This window comes from Malurus melanocephalus, unplaced genomic scaffold, assembly GCF_030028575.1.
Source record: "Malurus melanocephalus ecotype Western Australia unplaced genomic scaffold, MMel_1.1 scaffold_26, whole genome shotgun sequence".
Lineage (NCBI taxonomy): Eukaryota > Metazoa > Chordata > Aves > Passeriformes > Maluridae > Malurus > Malurus melanocephalus.
This window is the reverse complement of record NW_026623258.1, coordinates 3,129,399-3,148,690: the sequence shown is the minus strand read 5'-3', so window position 1 is coordinate 3,148,690 and position 19,292 is coordinate 3,129,399. Positions and strand designations below refer to the sequence as shown.

General features: G+C 44.2%; 1 protein-coding gene across 1 annotated transcript in view; it reads right to left on the bottom strand.

The window, feature by feature from the left end:
- Positions 1-857: 857 nt before the first annotated feature.
- Positions 858-19,292, bottom strand: part of LOC130589190 (uncharacterized) — a 38,687-nt gene continuing 20,252 nt past the window's right edge. The window contains exons 8-15 of the mRNA XM_057390402.1: positions 17,195-17,263; positions 15,165-15,380; positions 14,172-14,246; positions 12,475-12,573; positions 5,952-6,055; positions 5,156-5,275; positions 3,569-3,698; positions 858-3,057 (exon numbers count right to left, since the gene is read on the bottom strand). Coding sequence (XP_057246385.1) covers positions 3,002-3,057; positions 3,569-3,698; positions 5,156-5,275; positions 5,952-6,055; positions 12,475-12,573; positions 14,172-14,246; positions 15,165-15,380; positions 17,195-17,263 — 869 coding nt within the window. The 3' untranslated portion in view covers positions 858-3,001. The remainder of the gene's footprint in view (positions 3,058-3,568; positions 3,699-5,155; positions 5,276-5,951; positions 6,056-12,474; positions 12,574-14,171; positions 14,247-15,164; positions 15,381-17,194; positions 17,264-19,292) is intronic.

Genomic DNA, 19,292 nt, shown 5'->3' with positions numbered 1-19,292 from the left:
GTAACCTGAACATATGCTGATGAAGGGGAGTTTCTGAAGGAGCTCAAAGGTCTGATTTTCAAAGCATCTGCAGAGACCATTCATTAAGCTGTGGGATGCTTTTTCAGCTTCTGATGACAAGGAAGTGAAAGAATTGAAGTTGACAGAGTTGCTCGGAGCTTTGTGTTTTGGTTTGGTTGTTTTTGTAACCTTAGTTCTCTCACTGAAGAATACTTTTACATCCCTGGGAGCCCATGCAGCAACACAGCTGGGGAACATGGTACAGGCAGGCTCCAGGCATTGCCACAGCTATATCAAACAAGCAGCACCAACATATCCCTTTCCTGAGTGCTGACAAAACAGATGAATCACTCAAGCATGCTGTACATTGCCACCCAATTTGCCCTAAAAGGTGGTTTTCAATTATTTAGGAAAGCGTATGATCAAGAATATTTAGCTGTAGGAGTGTATTTTTTTTTCTTTATTAGAGTGTAGTATTAAATAGYGTGCTCCTGTAAACTACTGAGCCCATCTGTATTACTGTGATGACTTCCCAGAGGTGGAACAGAGGAGCTAGAAGAAAAATGCAGGTCTCCAGGGATCACTGAAGTCAGACAGATGGGTACTAAGAATTTGACAGAAAAACAGTAAAGTAATTTGCTGCTGCTTGTCATAAGCACCACAGTCAACTCATCAGTGYTCTAAGTCTGGATTGTTCTTTCATCCCAACAAGAAAAGCGTGTCATGAGGATTTCCCAAACATGGAAGAGTTCAGATGAAAGGAATCTCTTAAAAAATTATATTATCTTGAAAAAGCTTGAGAATTGAATGGTTCTAGCCAAAAACATATGCTCTTACTCACACACATACAAATTAAATAAAGCTCATGAGTGTTGGGCTTTGGACAAAAGTTTTAGTTTTWTTATTATAGAAACAGTGACATTTGAAATACTGAAAAATGTTGAAATAAAGCATAATTACAAAGACATCAAAAAGTTTACAAGCAGATATAGAGAAAAAAGCAGAAGAAATCTGTAGTCCACCAATCTTGTTAGCTTCTATTTATTCTTTTCTTTTCTTTCTTTCCTTCTTTTTTGGATGGCAATGCTAAGCAAAGACCCTGGACAACATTCTGGCCCCAATGAGGTCAATGAAAGTTTTCCAGTGGCTTCAGAGATAGCAGAACTTTGCTCATTACCCACATACTCATTAGCACATCTTCTAAATCCTTGAACTTGCTATACCTGTTCCTCCAGTGAGGCAATGTATTTTCTTGTTATGCATCTGCTCCAAACCAGTTACTTTCCAGATAAAAGCTCTTTGGTCTATTCAGTCCGTTCATAAACTGCCAATATTTCGCCTATACTGAAACACAAACACCAAGATGTGCAGATTCTAGGCAGTGGGTTGCTAAGTGGCATCGCTTAAGATTACCCCTCCCCTGCCTGTCTGAAACAGCCCTGCTGTGCTAAATTTCAGGGCACACAGTACAGGTTACTACCCCAAAAATCACAGCACAAGAGAACTGCCCTTCAACATATAGTAGCTAAACTCTAAACATAGATACATTGCTGCAGTTAATTGTTTCTCTGAAGGGTACAGCTGCTTTGRCTGCTGTGCAACAGATAAAGGCCAYCAGGGAAAAGGGTTGATCTGCAGGTAAAGCTCATACAAGCTAAGATCAGGAATACAATGGCACAGAGTTCTCCTCTGGCTCCATGGTGCAAACAGGACTGCAGTGGTGGCAATGTAAAGCCACGGACATCCTTGCTTATTCACTGWCCTAGTGAAAAGTTCCACAGCATCAGTCCTAAGCCTACAAATGTGCACACATTTAACATGCATTAGTAACCTCGCACCAYCTCCAAAGGCACACAGTCAAATGCAGATGGAGATTTGAGAAACACTATCTCATCCTTCAAGGCAGCACTTCTGGGATGGGTCAGGCAGACTCAGGACCATCTGAAAAAACACCCCGCCCCCCCCAACCATCACCAAAGCTGCAGCTCCTCTAGGGAAAAAGGGCTTCTGCTTTTAGTGGTGTCAGTTCAGCATTGTTTATAAACCACAATATTCAATTGTAACACATTCTCTCCTCAGTACTATGAGCCCTCTGAATAAGAGAAATACACACTTCAATAAATACTGACATTTTTAAAAACTTCATTCACAAATTTAGTTTATATTAGAATATTCAAGTGACAAAATGATAAAAACATCAGATTAATAAAAATTATTTTAAAAAGTTACCTCAGTCTACTATAAATACAAATGCAACATGCTTTGGACGTACAAATTTTAAACTTTAGCCCACCATGAAATCCAGGGAGAAAAAAGGGTTTACACCATCTTTCCAAACAAGTTTAAAACCTCCTTTAGAAATGTTCCCTTGAGGAACAAGCTAGTCTGATSTGGGGTAAAAATTATAACTATGGCAAGGTAAGAGGCAAAACTCTGACAATAGCAGCCACCACGGATTTAAAAGAGTTAGGAGGTTGGAGAATGATCCATGTTATTCTCCCTTTGTCTCTGAACAGTGCTTCCCTTCCGTACATTACTAGTCTGTCGATGAGCACCTCTGCACAAATGTCAGAGGAGACCAGACTAGCTGGTGGATCCTCCATGGGACCAAAGTACAATCACAGTCAGGTACAGCCCGACTATTTCTACAATGGCATAGAACACTACAAGTTGACAAACAACATGACAGCAAAAAACTGAAAGGACTTAATGCAACCAATCAAACCCCATTCAACAGCTTTTGATCAAGGGCAGCAGCTTGTAATGAACAGCCACTCTGTTTCAAAACCACCTCCTGTGCACAGCCTGCTCCCTCTATCCTCTCTCTCACACACTCACGCTCTCTGCCTCACTGTTCCTCTTCTCCTCTTCCTCTCGCTGGGAGGTCTCCTGGAGCCTTTTTTTTGCCTGGGGCTCAGCAGCATCTCAGAAAGCAGAATCCTTGCAGCTCATAGGCATGTCTGCCCCATCGGGTTGGCACTCCGGCAGTGACACAGCTCCCTCAAGTCTCTTTCTTCATTTTCTTCCTCTTCCTCCTCTCCTTTTTTCCAGATACACCTGCCATACAAACAACAGGGGCCAGTGCACAAACTTTCCACGTGCAATGGTGTCCCTGAGAACTGCTGGCTTTTTACCTGATGAAGGGTATTTAAGGGTTCTTAGGTGTGATTTACAAGGGCCACCAACTTTCAAGGGTAATTCAAAGTCATGGGGAGGACTCTGAATGTTTTTAGTGGGCTCTGACTCACTCATACTTACATTTGCTTCTGTTGCATGTTGAAAAGTGCTGGGTGAAAATTATTGTTACTAAATAATTAGTGACAACAGCTAAATAGCTAAAAAGCTACTAAATAGTAGCTTTAGGTTTTTTGCTCAGTGASTCTGAGAGGAGCAGAAACAGATACTTGTCACAGAAAAGCCTCTGAGTAATACAGAACCTCTCAAAGGATTAACACATACAGCTAAAGGAGAAGCATTTTGCATATTCACTTAATAATGTATTTGTGAACACTTCTCAGATTACACATTATCCTGAAAATTTATCAGATGTGCAAAAAMAATCACTTACCATTATTGGGTGAATTATTAGCAATGTCCAAGGATTTTTTGAAGGGAGCACAGACTGCATCACTGCTATGTTTTGTTGATATCAAGTCCCTTGGGCCTTCTTCCWTTCTTGTTTGCAAACCTTGCTGGGGCTTAATTGAAACAATATGCTTCACTAAGCATATGAGTTAAACGAAGCATATGCAAGTACAAAATGTGAGAGAAAATGTCATTATTATGGGGCATTTCAAGAAACTTCAGGACAATTTTTATATCACGTTATCTGCCTACCTCTTATTTATTTGTTTTAGAGGGGATCAAAGTGTTGAAATTGTCTTTCATTACCATTTTTCCCCTTGCTTCCCCCAGAGCACAGAAGAGCAGCAAGAAATACTGAGATAAAAGTACTGTCCTTATGTAGTGTCACTGAAGAGTAAGATGTCCCAGTGACTGCTAAATGACTAGAGTCCACAGAAACTCTGCAGGTAGCACAAGGAGTGTGATGAGCAACTTTGTTGGTCAGGCTTCATAAGTAATTTCATTTTTTTTTGTGTCCATCTGAAGGATGGAGCTTGCACARCAGATTTGGGGCACCAGACACCAGYTTTTGTGGGTGACATGCAACATGAGCTTCTGCTGGCCCATTGTAAGCATGWCAGAAGAAACAATGCTGTCTGAAGAAAGAGTCTGAACAGCACTGTTAATTATTCATTAAGTTGCATACAAAACTAAACTAACTAATTGGATGTGCAAGAGGGAGAGTGGCATRGCAGCACTCTGGGAATTGATAGGGTATCCTAATGATTATGTGGATTGTGTTCAGTGAGGTAGTTAAAACCTTTCCCTTAAAATGGGAGCATCAGGAGGTTCAGGAGCAAAATTGTCCCAAGGATCATGAGAGACAATGAGAGGGCAAGACAAACGATTTAAAAAATTAAAAAAGCAGCTGTACGTGTCCAGAAAAATATATTCTGTGAAATACAATTTGGACATTTTGGACATTTGGCGGGGGGGGTGGTCCCTCCACAATTTCTCATTTCACTGAGCACCAATCACAGGCAAGGGCTGGTCCAAACTCCAGTAAGCACTGTGTTCCTYTGCACTTCCCATCTCAAATGAACTGACATTCCCTACAGTCTTTCTCTGTTTCATTGTGAGACATTTTTCTCTCAATAAGCTTTTCATTGGTGTAAGAATTGCCTCTTTTCTCTTCACAGACTTTTGGGAACCACCTTTTCATYACCTTTAACATCTCTGGGTGACCTTCAGCTACGGATGAAACACAGTCCAATTGTACACCAAATTTGGARTGCATCTGGCTTTAATCATGGATGAAAAATTGTTTAGGCGTATGCATTCCAAGTTTAGTGCACAACATTCTGTACTGCAAAATCAAAGGGTTTTGAAAATATGTTAGGGAATACCATGTTGCAAAACTCCACTGTTCACTGTGCTCAGGACTTCATTTTATGGGAAGACAGGGAGAAAAGGGAAGAGAAAGCCAGAAGCCAGAGAGGAAGAAAAGTCTCCCTTAGGTCATCCTAGCAGAGAAGAATCCCCCTCTGCTCATGGAAAATCAAACACTGTTCTTGGAATACAAAATACTCACATGGCCCAGTCCAGCTCCACCCATTGCCTCCTTCACTTCCATTTTCTTCTTCTTCCTCTGTGTTTTGCTTTCGAGCCCAGAAAGGCAGAAATGAATGCCTGCTTTGCCTTTTGCAAAATCCTGAAAGCATCATAGATTTTGTAAGAGGAGTCCTGGGACAGCTAATTTTGTTAACAATCAGATTACCTCCAGGCGTGTGTGCTGACAGTGTACAAGCAGGGCTGTCTCTCTAAATAAGGTGCACACGTCAGCTCTTTGCAAAAACCTCAGCATGCTCTTCCCTCTGCTGCCCGAGGGGARCATTTCCCCAGGCTTCTAGAAAGCATTTAAACAGCAAGACTTCTGCTTCTACATCTCCACCCAAGATACCACTGTATCACTATCACCAAACCTTCTTATCAGCAAACTCAAATAAATATGTTCCACTGCCCGAGATGCTGTGAAGGCTGTGTCAGCTCGGGACTCCACGCCTCTTTTAAGGCCTGGGTATTTGAGAAGGTCAGCAGCAGCAKGGTGCAAACACCCAGGCAGGGTTTGGTACTTAGGCCAGCAATACTACCTGCATGATGAACTCCCACAACCAGCCAACCCCCCAACCCATCTCATTCATTCTGCAAGTGTGTCCCCCACCTCCAGCTATCTCACACAGAGAGTGATCGTGCCAAGCACTTCCTCCCAGCATGAGAAAGCCTCCACAACCAAAGGAGCCTGGCTCCAGGACTGGACTGGAGACCCCACCTGGATGAGACTGACCCCAGGAGCAGGTCTCCCTTGGCCATCAACAGGACTGCCTCACCTTCTTCTCGTCCCTCATCTGTTGCTCCTCATCTCCTGTCCAATTTCCCCACTCTTCTGTGGGAGCCTTCCAGTCAGAGTCCAGGTCAATCACTGAAGGGTCACCTATTAAGTCATGCATACAAATGAGTTATGTTCAATTCTTCCATACCTCACCTGAGTAGCACAGATGCTGCAAAAATACCTGACATCTTCCTGCTTGCCTGTGTGATGTCTGGATGTAGGTGTATGCATATCTTAAATGTATTAAAACATTTACAAATTTATTTTAGAAATGTATTAAGATATATACATTGACTACCAATTCACAATCAGTGACTGCACTCTCCAGTACAGGAGAAAAACTAAACATATGGAAACAAAAGCCCTTCAGGCCCACACTTCAAAGCAAAACTAATAATGTGGCTTGTCAAATATTTCCTTTTTATTTTATGGAGAAGGATTGAGGCATATCCCGAAACATGAGCAGACACAGCAGGCTCTTCCATTCACTGCAACACACCATGCTCTAGAAAATTATTTGTAAGGGAGAGTAATATTAGCAAAGGATTTGTACATTCATTATTGCTCTCACTGGTGTTTTCTTAACAAAAAAAATAGAACCAAGTACATTCTAAACTTCATCTTCCTTTTCTATTTTCTTTTCTTGAATGTAAGCCAGAAAAGCACCATCCCGGCACTGATTTCCAAACCTCCCTTAGATGCAAGTCTAAATGAAGTAGATAATACCTACCCTGCATCAATTCTGATCATTTCATGGGGACTAGGTAAAAAACTTTTCAAAATCTTTTTGGTTTCTGCATCTGTCAGCATCTGGTACCTTTGAAAATCTGGCTTCAAGCCCTCAGCTGCCTCTCCACAAAGCACTGGCAAACTACCCTCAGGCAAGAAGGCAAAATAGACCAATTTCATTCCTTCAYCCAAACTGAATGAGGTGCAAAAAAGCAGATAAGAGCATCAGATGTTGAAAGGACTACTTGATTATTTTTTTGACAATTTGAATGTAACAATCTTAAATCTTATCCTAACAGGGAGAAAGACTTTGAAAACACAATATATAATAATAACTCTTAGCTGATTACTTCTCTTTCAAAAAAAATCCCAAACCGGATGGAAAAACTTCTACTTGAAGCAGGGCCAAAACCAAAAGCATGCTGGGAATGATAAAAGAAAACTGTTTCCAAAAAGTTGCTCTGACCAGTTTACTGCCAAGTGTTATAAACATGATTATAAACATTGTTCAAGTTTCTCAGTTTAAAATCCATGCCCTCTATGTAGGCAATATGTCTTTCCTTCTTCAGAAGGGAAAGGCACAACTAATTTTGAATGCATTCCCCAATAAAATTCCAGTCCAAAATAGATTTCAGTCTCCTGAGCTGCGAGGCAGCAGCTCTGCTGATGGATGCTCTCATGGGTGTGCAAGCAAAACAGACCATAACTTAATACACAGAAAGCTACAGCTGTTCTTTTCATCTTTTAAACTTCTGAYATCTCAAAATGTGCATTTATGTATGTACTTTAAAATGTGAAAATAGTTCTGGGCTTACATTGATTCTTCACCCTTGTCATATGTGGGCATAAAACTTGGCCAGACAGCAGTGACCTGGCCTCATGTCAGAATTACTCTTCCCAAAGCATTGTGTCCCAGGGGTGTTTAAAATCAACTCAGACTAAAATTAAGGGCAGTATAAGATTATTTAAAATTTGCTGGATTTGATGGGGAAATCAGATTAAAGGTACTTATCCCAAAGCTCTGGCTTAGAATCTCTCCTCTTTTGTAGCATATTTCCCCTCTACAGTGACATCTCCCACAGTGTCTTTAAACTTTGAATACTCTCTAGTATTTTTAAATCAGCAACTGATTCTTCTTGGGGCATCAATTCTCTCACAGGCTAAAACTGATCAGTAATTCCTGTGAACATAAACACTAAAAGGAATGTGCCATGCAGCATCACATCCCCCTGCTCCTCATGTGGGTTAAACCCTGACAGAGGTGATAGCTCTCTCAACACCAATACAGACCAACATCTTGGCAATTCCTGCTGTTCATTTTTACAAAAGCAATGCTGTTAAATGTGATTTTCCATCTAAGCTCTTGCTTGCAACCCACCTCAGCCCTCCAGCAAACTCCACCTAGACAAAGCTGTACTTTTCTGTTGGCAGCAAACACTTGCAGCATGCATTTCAAGGCCGAATTGTTTTCCATGTATCCCATGGAATGAAAATACTTTTAGATCCTGAAAACCACAATGCAGAAGGTGTCTTCAGAAACCAGGGAGACTGCTGGCACCTCTGCAGGCAGAAAGTGCTCCATCCCAGCACCAGCTCCCTGAATGCCCTTSRTCTCCAGTCTCTCTCCTGTGTAATGAGGAGCACACAGGGAGCAGATGGCTGCACTCTGAGGGGTGTTGGGGAGCAGGCAAACAGGGCCCCACAGCAGCAGGGATTGGTCAAAGGGGACAATCAGCAAGTTCTCTGTGCCTGCTGATAGATAGGGTGGAGTACAGTGCTGTACAGGCTGAACCTAATTATCTGGCCTGGAAAACGAAACTGGGAAGTACTGCAGCAAAACTCAGAACTCAGGCTGTGTCACCTAGAAGGGGATTAAAAGTTTTCTAATCCAGAGTTGTACATTTGGATTCTAATCTACCAGCATCTCTCCTGGCATGCTGTCYCTAAAGATGGGCAGCAGAAACCTAAGGGAGGTTCATCTAGCTGGGCAAACCCCTCAGTAGGCTGCATATTGTCTGTGGTACTGAGTTTTTCTGTGGCTGCTCTAGGAARCATATCCCTTTGCAAAGGGCAGTTGGCTGTGTAATGAACACAGTCCTAACCAAAACCCTTGCCAAGTCATCACTTGTAGACCAAGTGTAATACATTCAGTTGAAATGGGCAGATAATTTCCCATCTAAAGCTTGCATTTCTGTATTGTAGGTCAAAATTATTGCTACTAGTTGCTGGGTGGAGGAATCCCKTATTTGGCACCTTCCTTCAGCATAATTTAGTTGAGGCAAAATATCAAATAAACCCCAGACTGAAGATTTTTTTTTTAATGGAAAAAAAGGCTACTGATTCCCTTAAACCAAGGGAATTAAAATTGATTTTAATCCCGGAACAGAAGGAAGGTTGGGAGTAAGGAGACACAGGCTTGGAAGACATGGGAATTTTCTTAACATTCTGGGGAAATTTTGCGTTGACAATCAAGAAAGATCATTGTGAAGATGCCAAGACACAAGCAAAAAGTGACTCTCATGGTCATGAGACACGTTGCTTTTGCAAAGCAGCGTGGGGTTTTCTGAGATAGCTCCGCGCTGTTGCTGAAGTGCAGGTCTGCTGCACTTGGAAGCAGATGCACGGGATAAAATTAGTACTGGCTTGCCTTGGAACCAGACACAAGKGCTCTAAAACAGCCCAGCCGGCTGCACTGTGTGGGTTACATGTTTTATAACAGCAAAGCCAGCCACAGCTTGCAATGTGTTCTGTGGGACAGCAAAGCCTAAGTACATAAATGTCACCAGAGASACAGTGACAGATTAGTGGCACAGGTACACAAAGGGAGTACTGGGAAACACATGCAAATGCAGCTTCCAAGGCAGAGGCACGAAGATCAAGAACAGCCAGGAGAAGAAGCAAGAAAGATGCCTGGCAAAAGCTGAGCATTTTGTGGGCTCAAAGAGAAAGTGAATTATGCCAGGACTAGAAGAGGTTCAGTCCCCTTTCTTTCTCTTTGTGACAGGAATGAAAAATATGCAAACACTAATGATGAGCAGGGAAAAATRTTGATGAAAAAAGCTTCCCACTCTGGAGCCCCCTTCCCTCATGGCAGAGTCCTGGCCACCTCAGCCTGCTGGTGGGATTGCTGTGACTGCAGCCATCAGTGCTGACCATGTGGATTCAACTCCAAGACACCGAATGCCCACAGCTAACAAAAGTTTTGATTTTTAAGGACTAATTGTTTGACTATGCAGAGACAATGACTGATGACAGAATGAGAATCTCAGAATCAATGAGCTAGGAAGGGGCCTCTGGAGACTGTGTAGTCCCACCCAACAGCTGACAGAGGGCTCAGCTACAGCAGGTATATCAGGAATGTAACAATTAGAGTTTTGAATATTTTGAAAGGTGGAGAGTCTGCAACCTCTCTGGTCAAACTGTTCAGTTGCCTGACCACTCTCACCATAAAGAAMAAGCTTTCACTTATGGATAAGTGGAAATTCTTAACCATTGCCTCTTCCCCACTCTGTGGGCCAACCACAGGCAATGACCCCATTAGGTGCCCATACACAGGCATGGCTGGACCTGCTCCAGTATATCCCTGACTGTCTTGTACTGGRGAGCYCAGAAATGGACACAGGACTCCAGATATGACAATAATTTTGAATTAACCACCAATTCCCTTGTGTATTAATGAATGTCAGCACAGCAGTGTGTTGTTTGGAAACCAGCATGATTGATAGTCTTTTAAATCTTCCAAAATCTCAGTGACTGCCCAGTTCCCTTTACCACTAACTTCCTCTCTCCCTCTATGTGTACATGCTTTCATTGTGCCAACATTTAAGCCTCAAGCCTTTTGTAAGTGAGGGTGTTATTATTGCTGGTACTTCACAAAAAGATAACCCGATGTGGAGCAAGGAGCTGGCCAAGGCAGCTCCACCAGCCAGGGCACAGGCAGGAGTCCAGCACCCAGCTCCTTCRGCTGTACCAGCCCAGCACAGAACAAAGACTCATTACATATACTGCTCTGGATTTGATAAAATGACCCCRGCTCAAATTTAGGCTATGAATGGCATTATTTTTTAGTTCCCAAGCCTGCAAGAGCYAACAGGCCGAGTTCAACTGTCTAAGAGCTCATTTTGCCTGCAGCGCCGACCTTAATGCCAACCATTACCTCATCTAAATTCAGGGAATACACGTTCATGACACTCCCCTCCCCTGCATCAATATCAAGGCTGATGATTCAAAGGGAAAAAAAACCTACCAGGACAAAAAAGCAAGCTGTAGGGCAGACAGAATCCTCCGATGTTTGCCGAAGCAAGACGCTCAGTTTGCTCCTATGGTTCTACTCTCAGACAGACAGGGTACTCCAATAGCACAGCTCTTCCTTTGCAACTGCAGATCAAGCCCAGAGTGTGCCAAGTCCGACATGTGCTAAATGCAGTCCAAGGGAAYGCTGCTGAAGGGCTGCCCACACTGCCTCCCTCCATCCTGGAGGGCGAGACGGGCTCTGGAGCTGGAAAGGGCCAGGCACCCTTTGCAGCAATGCAGGGGTAAAGAAACACATCCCCAAGGGAAGGGAATGCTGTTGGGGTTTTGTTTTTATTCTTTTTTTTTTAATCAAACTGTGCTATTTATAAAATCACAGCCAAAATGATGCATCTGCTGCAGAGCTTCAGTTAYGCTGGGCAGAGAAGCAAGACAACCACAATCTTTTCTCCTTAATGCATTCCACCCCTCTGGGTTCTCCTGCAGTTAAGCAATCAGAGCAGCTAGAGCACAAAGAGGTTTGCTCAGCTCATCAGACATCATTCCTGCAGCAGGGAAAGGCCTCCCTAACAACACGGGTATATATAGATACTTCACTTGATCCTGACCAAAAGGTCAAGAGAAAAGGTCATCTAATACCCACACTGTTCATGCCAAATTGTTCCAGCCACTCAGGACCCATGCTTGCCTTTCTTTTAAAACTAAAAAAAACTCCATTACTGGTCATAAAAAGACTGAAATCCTGATTGCCACAGTGCAGTGGGGTTCAGGGCCTTTCCAAGGAAATGGAAAGCTTTGGCAAAGGTACACGGAGCTCAGGAAGCACCCTGTCCTCCCACAGCTCTCCCGCAGCCGCCCCACTGAGCCCAGGATGAGGCTGCCCAGAAAGGCCACTCAGCTCCACCTTCCCACACAGCGACGGGAGGGAGGRAAACGCAGTGCTTCGGCTACAAAAACCAAGCACAACTTCGAACTCATTTCACAAATTCAGTAATCTGAGTTGACTGCTAACACGTGGGGCTTTTTGAAACGCAGAGCCCACGGTGCTGCCYCTGGCTCAGGAAGTCCCTGAGCCGCTCTCTGCAGGGTGTGGGGAGGGATCGCCCTGTGCTTGCCCTGTTCCTGTCTTATCTGCCCGCAGCTGATAGCGGAGCCACTGCTGGCAAGAGGACACGGGTGCCTGCAGTCAGCCTCCCAGAGCTGCTGCTGCTGCCCAGCAGCTCTAATGACACTTTGCACCAGTATGGATGCACCAAAACAGACTGTACCTTCTGCAYTATTTCCTTGTCTTCTGAGGAAAAAGATAAATAAAATGAACTTTCTTGCCCTTCTCAAGGGTCCCACATGGACAACTGCTGCCCTGACTGAGCTCACACAGCTCTGGGCACCTGCTCAAAACCAGACCCACACTGGATTTCTCCCTGACCAGTAAATGAGCCACATTTTGGTTCAGTGGACCCTGATGTGTGAGGCTTAGGGAATGGACTGAAGAGAGTTCCTGCATTAGTACACAGAAAAAGAGCAAAGAGACAGAGACGTACCCTGCCCCTGCCACGCATCATCTGCTGGGAGGAAAGCTGAGCTGCTGTGCCAACAGCATCTGGAAGGACTGTCCTCAGATGATTTACTCTTCATGTTATCTGCACATAGGAAAGTGTCTTCGTTAAAAAATTAAACCAGAAAAAAACAAATCCCAAACTTGAAAGATWATCACATAGGTATATTCACATTATTAAAACCAATTAATCATGCCGCTGTCTGCTCGCTGTGTCACGATGCCTGGATGTTATRTAATTTAAGCCACACATTAATCTATGCTGCTCATCACAGTGGATTTATTAACAAAGGCTGGACGAGGACACTACATGCATAAGTTATTAAAAACAACTCACTCGGGAATGGCTACACTAGCAATATTCAGAAATGTAAACTTCTGGCAGGTCTCTGTTGGGGACCTAAGGAGGGAGCTGTCATTTCTGCAGAACAAAAGCCTCATCCAGTTTATCCAGCTCCAACTCCCACCACCTTCAGTGAGAGGGCTTCTGCTCAAGCTAACAGAAATCCATAATTACCAAATCAAATGCTCCATGAAAGAGCACAGGTGAAAGAAAGCTGCTGGAGGAAAAAGTTGTTTTGATGATATTTTTCAGTAACTAAAGCAACCAGTGGGATTCACTCACCTCCCTGAATGACTCCCTTTAGCCCCTTTCTAAGGCCTGTACATTACAGACTCAGGTTTTCTTCACATCTTTCATAAGTCAAGGGGCTTTTTTTCACATCTCTGATTCTCCCTTTCTTCCTTTTACCTAATGAACTCTGTGGTTTAGCCAGTTGTGTATCAGCATGATTTTTTGCTGGATAAATGTAGATGTTAACGAGTATTTCTCCTTGTTGAGTACTTGTACATTAGGAATTGCTTAAATCCACTGATTTAAGTATTGGAAAACAAATGGTTAAATATGGCATGTAATATATTAATTGTCTTATCTGGCTTTAGAAGCTAATTTCAGAATTCTGGCTAACACCACACACACTATTTTGTGCACAGAGGTCTTTCTATATGTATCTATGCTTGCCTTTAGCATCTCTAAAAGATTCAGGACCAGACTRGATCATCATCCAGCCTGAACTTTCAAACAAATGTGAGCTTCTGGTAGGCAGGGAATTATGAACCGGGGCACTTGGAGTCAATCAATGAGGACTCACAGTTGCAAAGATGCAAAGTGAAAGCCAGAAACAAGGCTTAACTCAATGCAAAACAAGGAGATGCTCCMTCCTTCTCAAGGCCACACGTGGAGAGACTCAAGCTGAAAATCCCTCACTGTGCTGGATGGGAAACTGCTGGCTAGGCAGCCTCCAACACAGCCTTTCCAAGCTGCACATTCACTCCCTCCCTCCCTCGGTCTGAAATTCTCTGAATTTGTTGCTTATCAGAACACAACAGAAACCTTCTGTGTGAGTCAACCTAACAGAAAGAATCTGCAGGGGAGGCTTTTTTTTTTATTTATTCCAAGATGAGAACTCGAGTTTGGAAAGCACTCAATGAAAGGTTCCAATGTCACTCCCTAAAACACTGGTGTGCTGGATTGCAGATGTGAGCAAGCTCTGCAAGGGAGAGTGACTAATGAAATGTGGCTCCAGGGGAGAAGGCCTGTATGTGATCACTGAGAGCCCTTTTACACCAAGCAGCTAAGAAAGTGATAGAAGAATTCAGATAGAAATAGAAGAGGCTACTCACCTAAATCCCTGGAGAGATCTGACAATGTTCCAAAGGTCACAGGACAGGATTTTACATCTGCAATATCCCATGTTCCTGCAAACATTTAAAAWGCAAACAAACAGTAACCCAAAATCTGATGTCATGTTCACAGGAGTTTCTACCTCACACTGCCAAGTGCATTTCAGCCCTTCCATGTTCTCTCCATTCCAACCCTGCATCCACTGCTGTTGCTGACAAGAATCAAGCAAGGAGAAATCACCTTTATGCACAAAGAGAGTCAGCCCCATCACCCTGTACACCTTCACAGCCTTTCAACGTGCATGTCACAGCAGCGTGGCACTTCTCTGGACTTAAATTCCTCACTCATYTGAACTGATGTCCCCTTTATGCACTGCTGGCATCATGTGTTTGAATTTGKYCTTTTGAAAGCATTAGAGTAAAAAYGGAACCAATGTCCTCCCCCATCAACCCTGTACTTTGTATAAGAAAAGGACTCTARCAGAGAAGGCAACTCATGTGAGGGCAACCTAAGAGCATTTTCTGGATCATCAGAGTACTGGATTGCTCATGCTGAAGGTGAGTCACCATGTGGCCTTACATACCATTTAATCCAACCACCACGCTCAGTTAATCACTGAGAATGTAGTCAAAAGCTTTTGATTTAGGAATACCCTGCCTTATCCTGCTTTGACACACACACATGGATACAACCTGCAGCCTAATCCATGTGTGAGCATCCTCAGAAGGCAAAGCTTTGGCTTTAAAGGACACAAATACTAAATGCCTGTGGATAGGAAACMGCTTGCACCCAGCATGTAGTCTATAACACAAGGAATTCCTGCCATGAGGACCCTTCTTTTCACATTACTGRGAAATAAATGACAGCTAGCAGGGTCCCAGGGGTGGACAACACTGTGTGTGCAGGATCAGTGTCGGTGGGGGATACACTTTGATAAGGACACAGCAATTAGTGAAGCTTTCCCTCGGTAATACTTGAATGTCAGCACTCACCTACATTTGAGAAAACATCATCTTCAGACCTGGAGGGTGCTGGTTCTTCCCGGAGGGCTCCTGAGCCCTTCAGCACTGTCCCACATTCTGCCTTGGCAAAGAGAGAGCCTTTTCCACCGCCACTGGTGTCCTCTGTGAGTGGCCACACCGCTCCCTTCTCATCCCAGTCAAAGGCTGGCTCAGCCGCTGAGTTACCCAGGAATGCTCTGCTGGGATCTTCTCAGGAATAAAMATTACCACAGGATCATTATTTTTAATTACAAGGAAGTGTTTGTACAGGAGAGACAGCAGAACAAAGCCTGATCTAAACSCATCAGATGTAATGACTATTTCCAACTGAAACTATTTAGATATGCTGACAGCGAAGCAGAGCTCCTGGGATGGGACACTGAAGCAGAAAACAGGAAGGTCAATGTGATAAGGAGGGTGCTGCAGAGGCCTTGGGCATCCYTCCCTGGAGGGGAAGCTCAAGGCCTCCAGGGTCCAGCTGGGGACCCAGGGCAGTGAAGGGAGAGAAAGAGAACAGCTGGACCTCCAAGGAAAAAGAAAGCAAACCTCCTGGATGCTGGTAGTTCAAGGYTGCTAGAGAAATCAGTGTCAGGCACATGAATATATTAAATAATGACAGTTATGTCYAACATTTTTTGTTCCAAAGGWATCCTAAAKTGTTTCATAACTCCAACCTTCAGAATAGTAAAGCATTTTCAGGAGCTCTGGTGAAGAGGAGACCACTGCTGACATCAGCTCCACCTTCACATACCTTAATGCTGATGCTGCTGTTTCTCCCCTGCCAGAGAACATCCACCAGCACCCGGCAGGGTTAGGGTTTCTTGCTAGGAGATCAGATTTCACTACCCTGTAAATGCCCATGCTAATATGATCACTGGGTTCAGAATCCTGCACAAGCCAGGCTCCAGGATTGCACCAAGGACTTCTGGTGCTTCAAATGAGACTTGGTGAACTGAGCTCCCTTTCCTGGGTCAGCAAAGCCCTTAATGCCTGCATGACCTTAAGGTTAAACCCTGTGTGGTTCTGCAGCTGGCACCACTGATGACAACAGGACAACTGGCATGAAGAAAGAAATGTGGACCCATTCACTTTGCTGGAGAGAAAGTAGAGACCTCAGCACCTCAAGCCTTTACACTCTTGATAATCCAAGAGTTAAAAACCTAAACTCTTGATATTTAACTCTATATAATCCAAATGATAGACAARGTTGTCCCAAGATGTCCGTATATTTTTCAGTTAAAATTTGGTCTTCCCTTACCCTTCAATTTTAAYAGAACATCTTAGAGCACTTAAAGATAGCCTTATTACAGACAGTGAACAAACTCACACACATATTCAGCTGCATCTCCCAATCCAGCCACTTTTCTCCAGAATCCAGACTTCTATCTAATCTATTAAACTTGCAGGTTATTTTGATCATTTTATCACAGATAATGAAAATACTCCCAAATGCCTTAATTCCATGACCTGCTTTCATGTAGTGGTTATTACATATAACATGATCAGCAGAAATGTATATAGGCATAAGTGCATGGCAGACACCTTGAAATCCCTGGAGGAAAAATGTGGAGTGAGCACAAAGTGTTGTTTCATTTTATCTCATTAGGAAAAAAGCGTATTCCTGTCATAGTTWTTTAGTCTGGGCAATCCTGGACTAAAGAACCTGTTTGGAACTGAGCAAGTTACATGTGTTTTTATACATCCATTGTCAGGAAACTTCTGTCAAGCCATGCAAAAGGAACTAGCCCACATGACACAAGCCTCTAGCAGCTCTCAGATCTAACAGACATCTGCTTTCAAAGCCCTGTGGGTAATACTGTATGTTTTAACGACAGCATGGAGTAAAAGGCAAGCTCCCAAGTAAAAGCTCCCAAAGCTGTTTTTTCTTAAGTAAACAGCCTCAGTAAGTGCAGGGATTTTGCTGCCAAATGATAAATAGAGCAAACAGAAAGATGCTGGGGTGTAAGGAGGGGTGACAAACACAACCAGATCAGGTGTGTCMATTGAGCCTGTACATTTACCTTTTTGTTTCAGCCTTTCCTTCCTCAAGTGTCTCTTTTCACGGCTGCTGATCTTGGTCTGCCAAACTCCTACAACACAGAGCAAAGTTCATTTTCAAGCTACCAAAGAACTTTCTTCATTGCCTTCATTGCTTAGCACCAAAGGTAAATAGCCATCTGATAGTTTCTGATGCTGGCTGTAAAAGAGGTTACAGATCTCGTGCAGCATGTCCCCTGTGTGCAGCACCTCCCCTGTGTGCAGCCTTTGCTTCCTCTGCAGAAATGTGTTACATAAGAAATCCCCATCACAAACCTGTCATGTGTCCTGACTCACGTCACTGCACACATTCTTGTACTGTGTGTCAGCCTGGGGTGACACCCATTCCCCTGGGGGAGATGTCACGGCACAGCATCAACCACCTTGTATGTCTGACAGCGGGGAGAAGTTAATGAAAATCTTAACAATTAAGTAAGATTTCAATTTAATGGGTTCCTCTAGCCCTAAGACTTGTTCTGCAATGTGGATACCTCTCCCACTCAGCTGTTTCGCACACACATTCATTCACAYCCATGGGGCCACATCCTGTCTCCATCCATGCTCTCCATGACCCAAGAAGTCAGAGGAGGTGCTGGCAAAAATGGTTAATGAAGGAAAAAGCACAGCCCCTGGAGTGGACCAAGGCACTTTCTTTCTCTGAAGCGTCCCCAAAATAATGCATAAAGCTGGACACATAAGAAGAAAGAAACACATAAAACAGTTCATCTGGCCATCCATCAAAAAAAATTGAGATCAATTTGAAGAGAGCCTCTGCTGTGTCCCCTTGTCCCCAGCAGCCTCATGGCCCCCAGGAAGGACTCTGCTCCAACAGCAGCGAGGGCTTCTCTTGCTCTCGCCACCACACTAATCACACTGTAATCTTTTAAGCCCAGAAAAGCTCCAAATTTGTTGTTTTCAATATAACCCTTGGTGGGGGGAGGCAGAGAGGGGCTCATGGGATGCAATGTATTTTTCAGTGAAATTCTGGCTGCCTGAGCCTCTGCCAGGTTTCTCTGCAGACCTGCTTGCTGACAAAAGTCTTGGCTCTGCTCACGGGGGTGCTAGAAGTTGGCTGTGAATTGCCCCAGCACCTTTACCAGCCTCAGTCATGGGCACGACAATGTGCTGCTCCATCTGTGTGTCAGCATGGCAGAGGCCACAGGAGTAGGGGAAGAGCACGAAGAAGGACCCCACTGACCACTGGGCCTCTGGCCACTTCAGAGAGCCTTTCTACCCTGCAGATCTGCCCTCCCTGGGTACGCAATCATCATCTGGGGAGTGTGTCAGGAAGGAACATGGTCTCTGTCAGAGACTGAAATGTTATGGTTTATGGCTTAAACATCTTTATGAACAACTTTTGCCAATTATATGAAGGGGTATAAGGAAGGTGCAGCACTGAAGCCACTCTGGATGGGCCTCCTGACTGAAACYCTGAACTGTGAGTTAAAACCACCTAAGGCAACTTGAGAGAAGGAAGTGACAATGTTGTCCAAAGCATCTGGAGGAGCATCCAGGACAGGGCCCAGCCCAGCACCTTCGGGGTGGAGTCCACAGCCCCAAGGTTCTCTGCTGCCAGGCTTGCACAGAACCCCCACCAAAGTGGGAGGAGAGGGTTTGGGTGTGAAGTGATGTKTTGGTTTTGCTTGGCCCAGTTTTTGGAAGTGGGGGGGGCAAAAAAGATGGCTCCTGTGAGAAGCTTCTGGAGGCTTCCACCATGTCCAGCAGAGCCAATTGCTGTTGGCTCTTAGGATGATGGACATGCCACTGACCAAACCTGGGCCAATTAAAGATAGTGGTTACGCCTCTGTGAAAACATATTTAAGAAGAAATCAAAACAAAGGGAGCACACAGTAGTTTTGCCAGAGGAGGAGGCTGAGAAATATGTGAGGGAATGCAGACACCAAGGTCAGTGGAGGAGGGGGAGGAGATGCTCCAGGCGCCGGAGCTGGGATTCCCTTGCAGGCTGTGGTGACAACCATGGTGGAGCAGGCTGTCCCCCTGCAGCCCATGGTGACCATGGTGGAGCAGGCTGTCCCCCTGCAGCCCATGGTGACCATGGTGGAGCAGGCTGTCCCCCTGCAG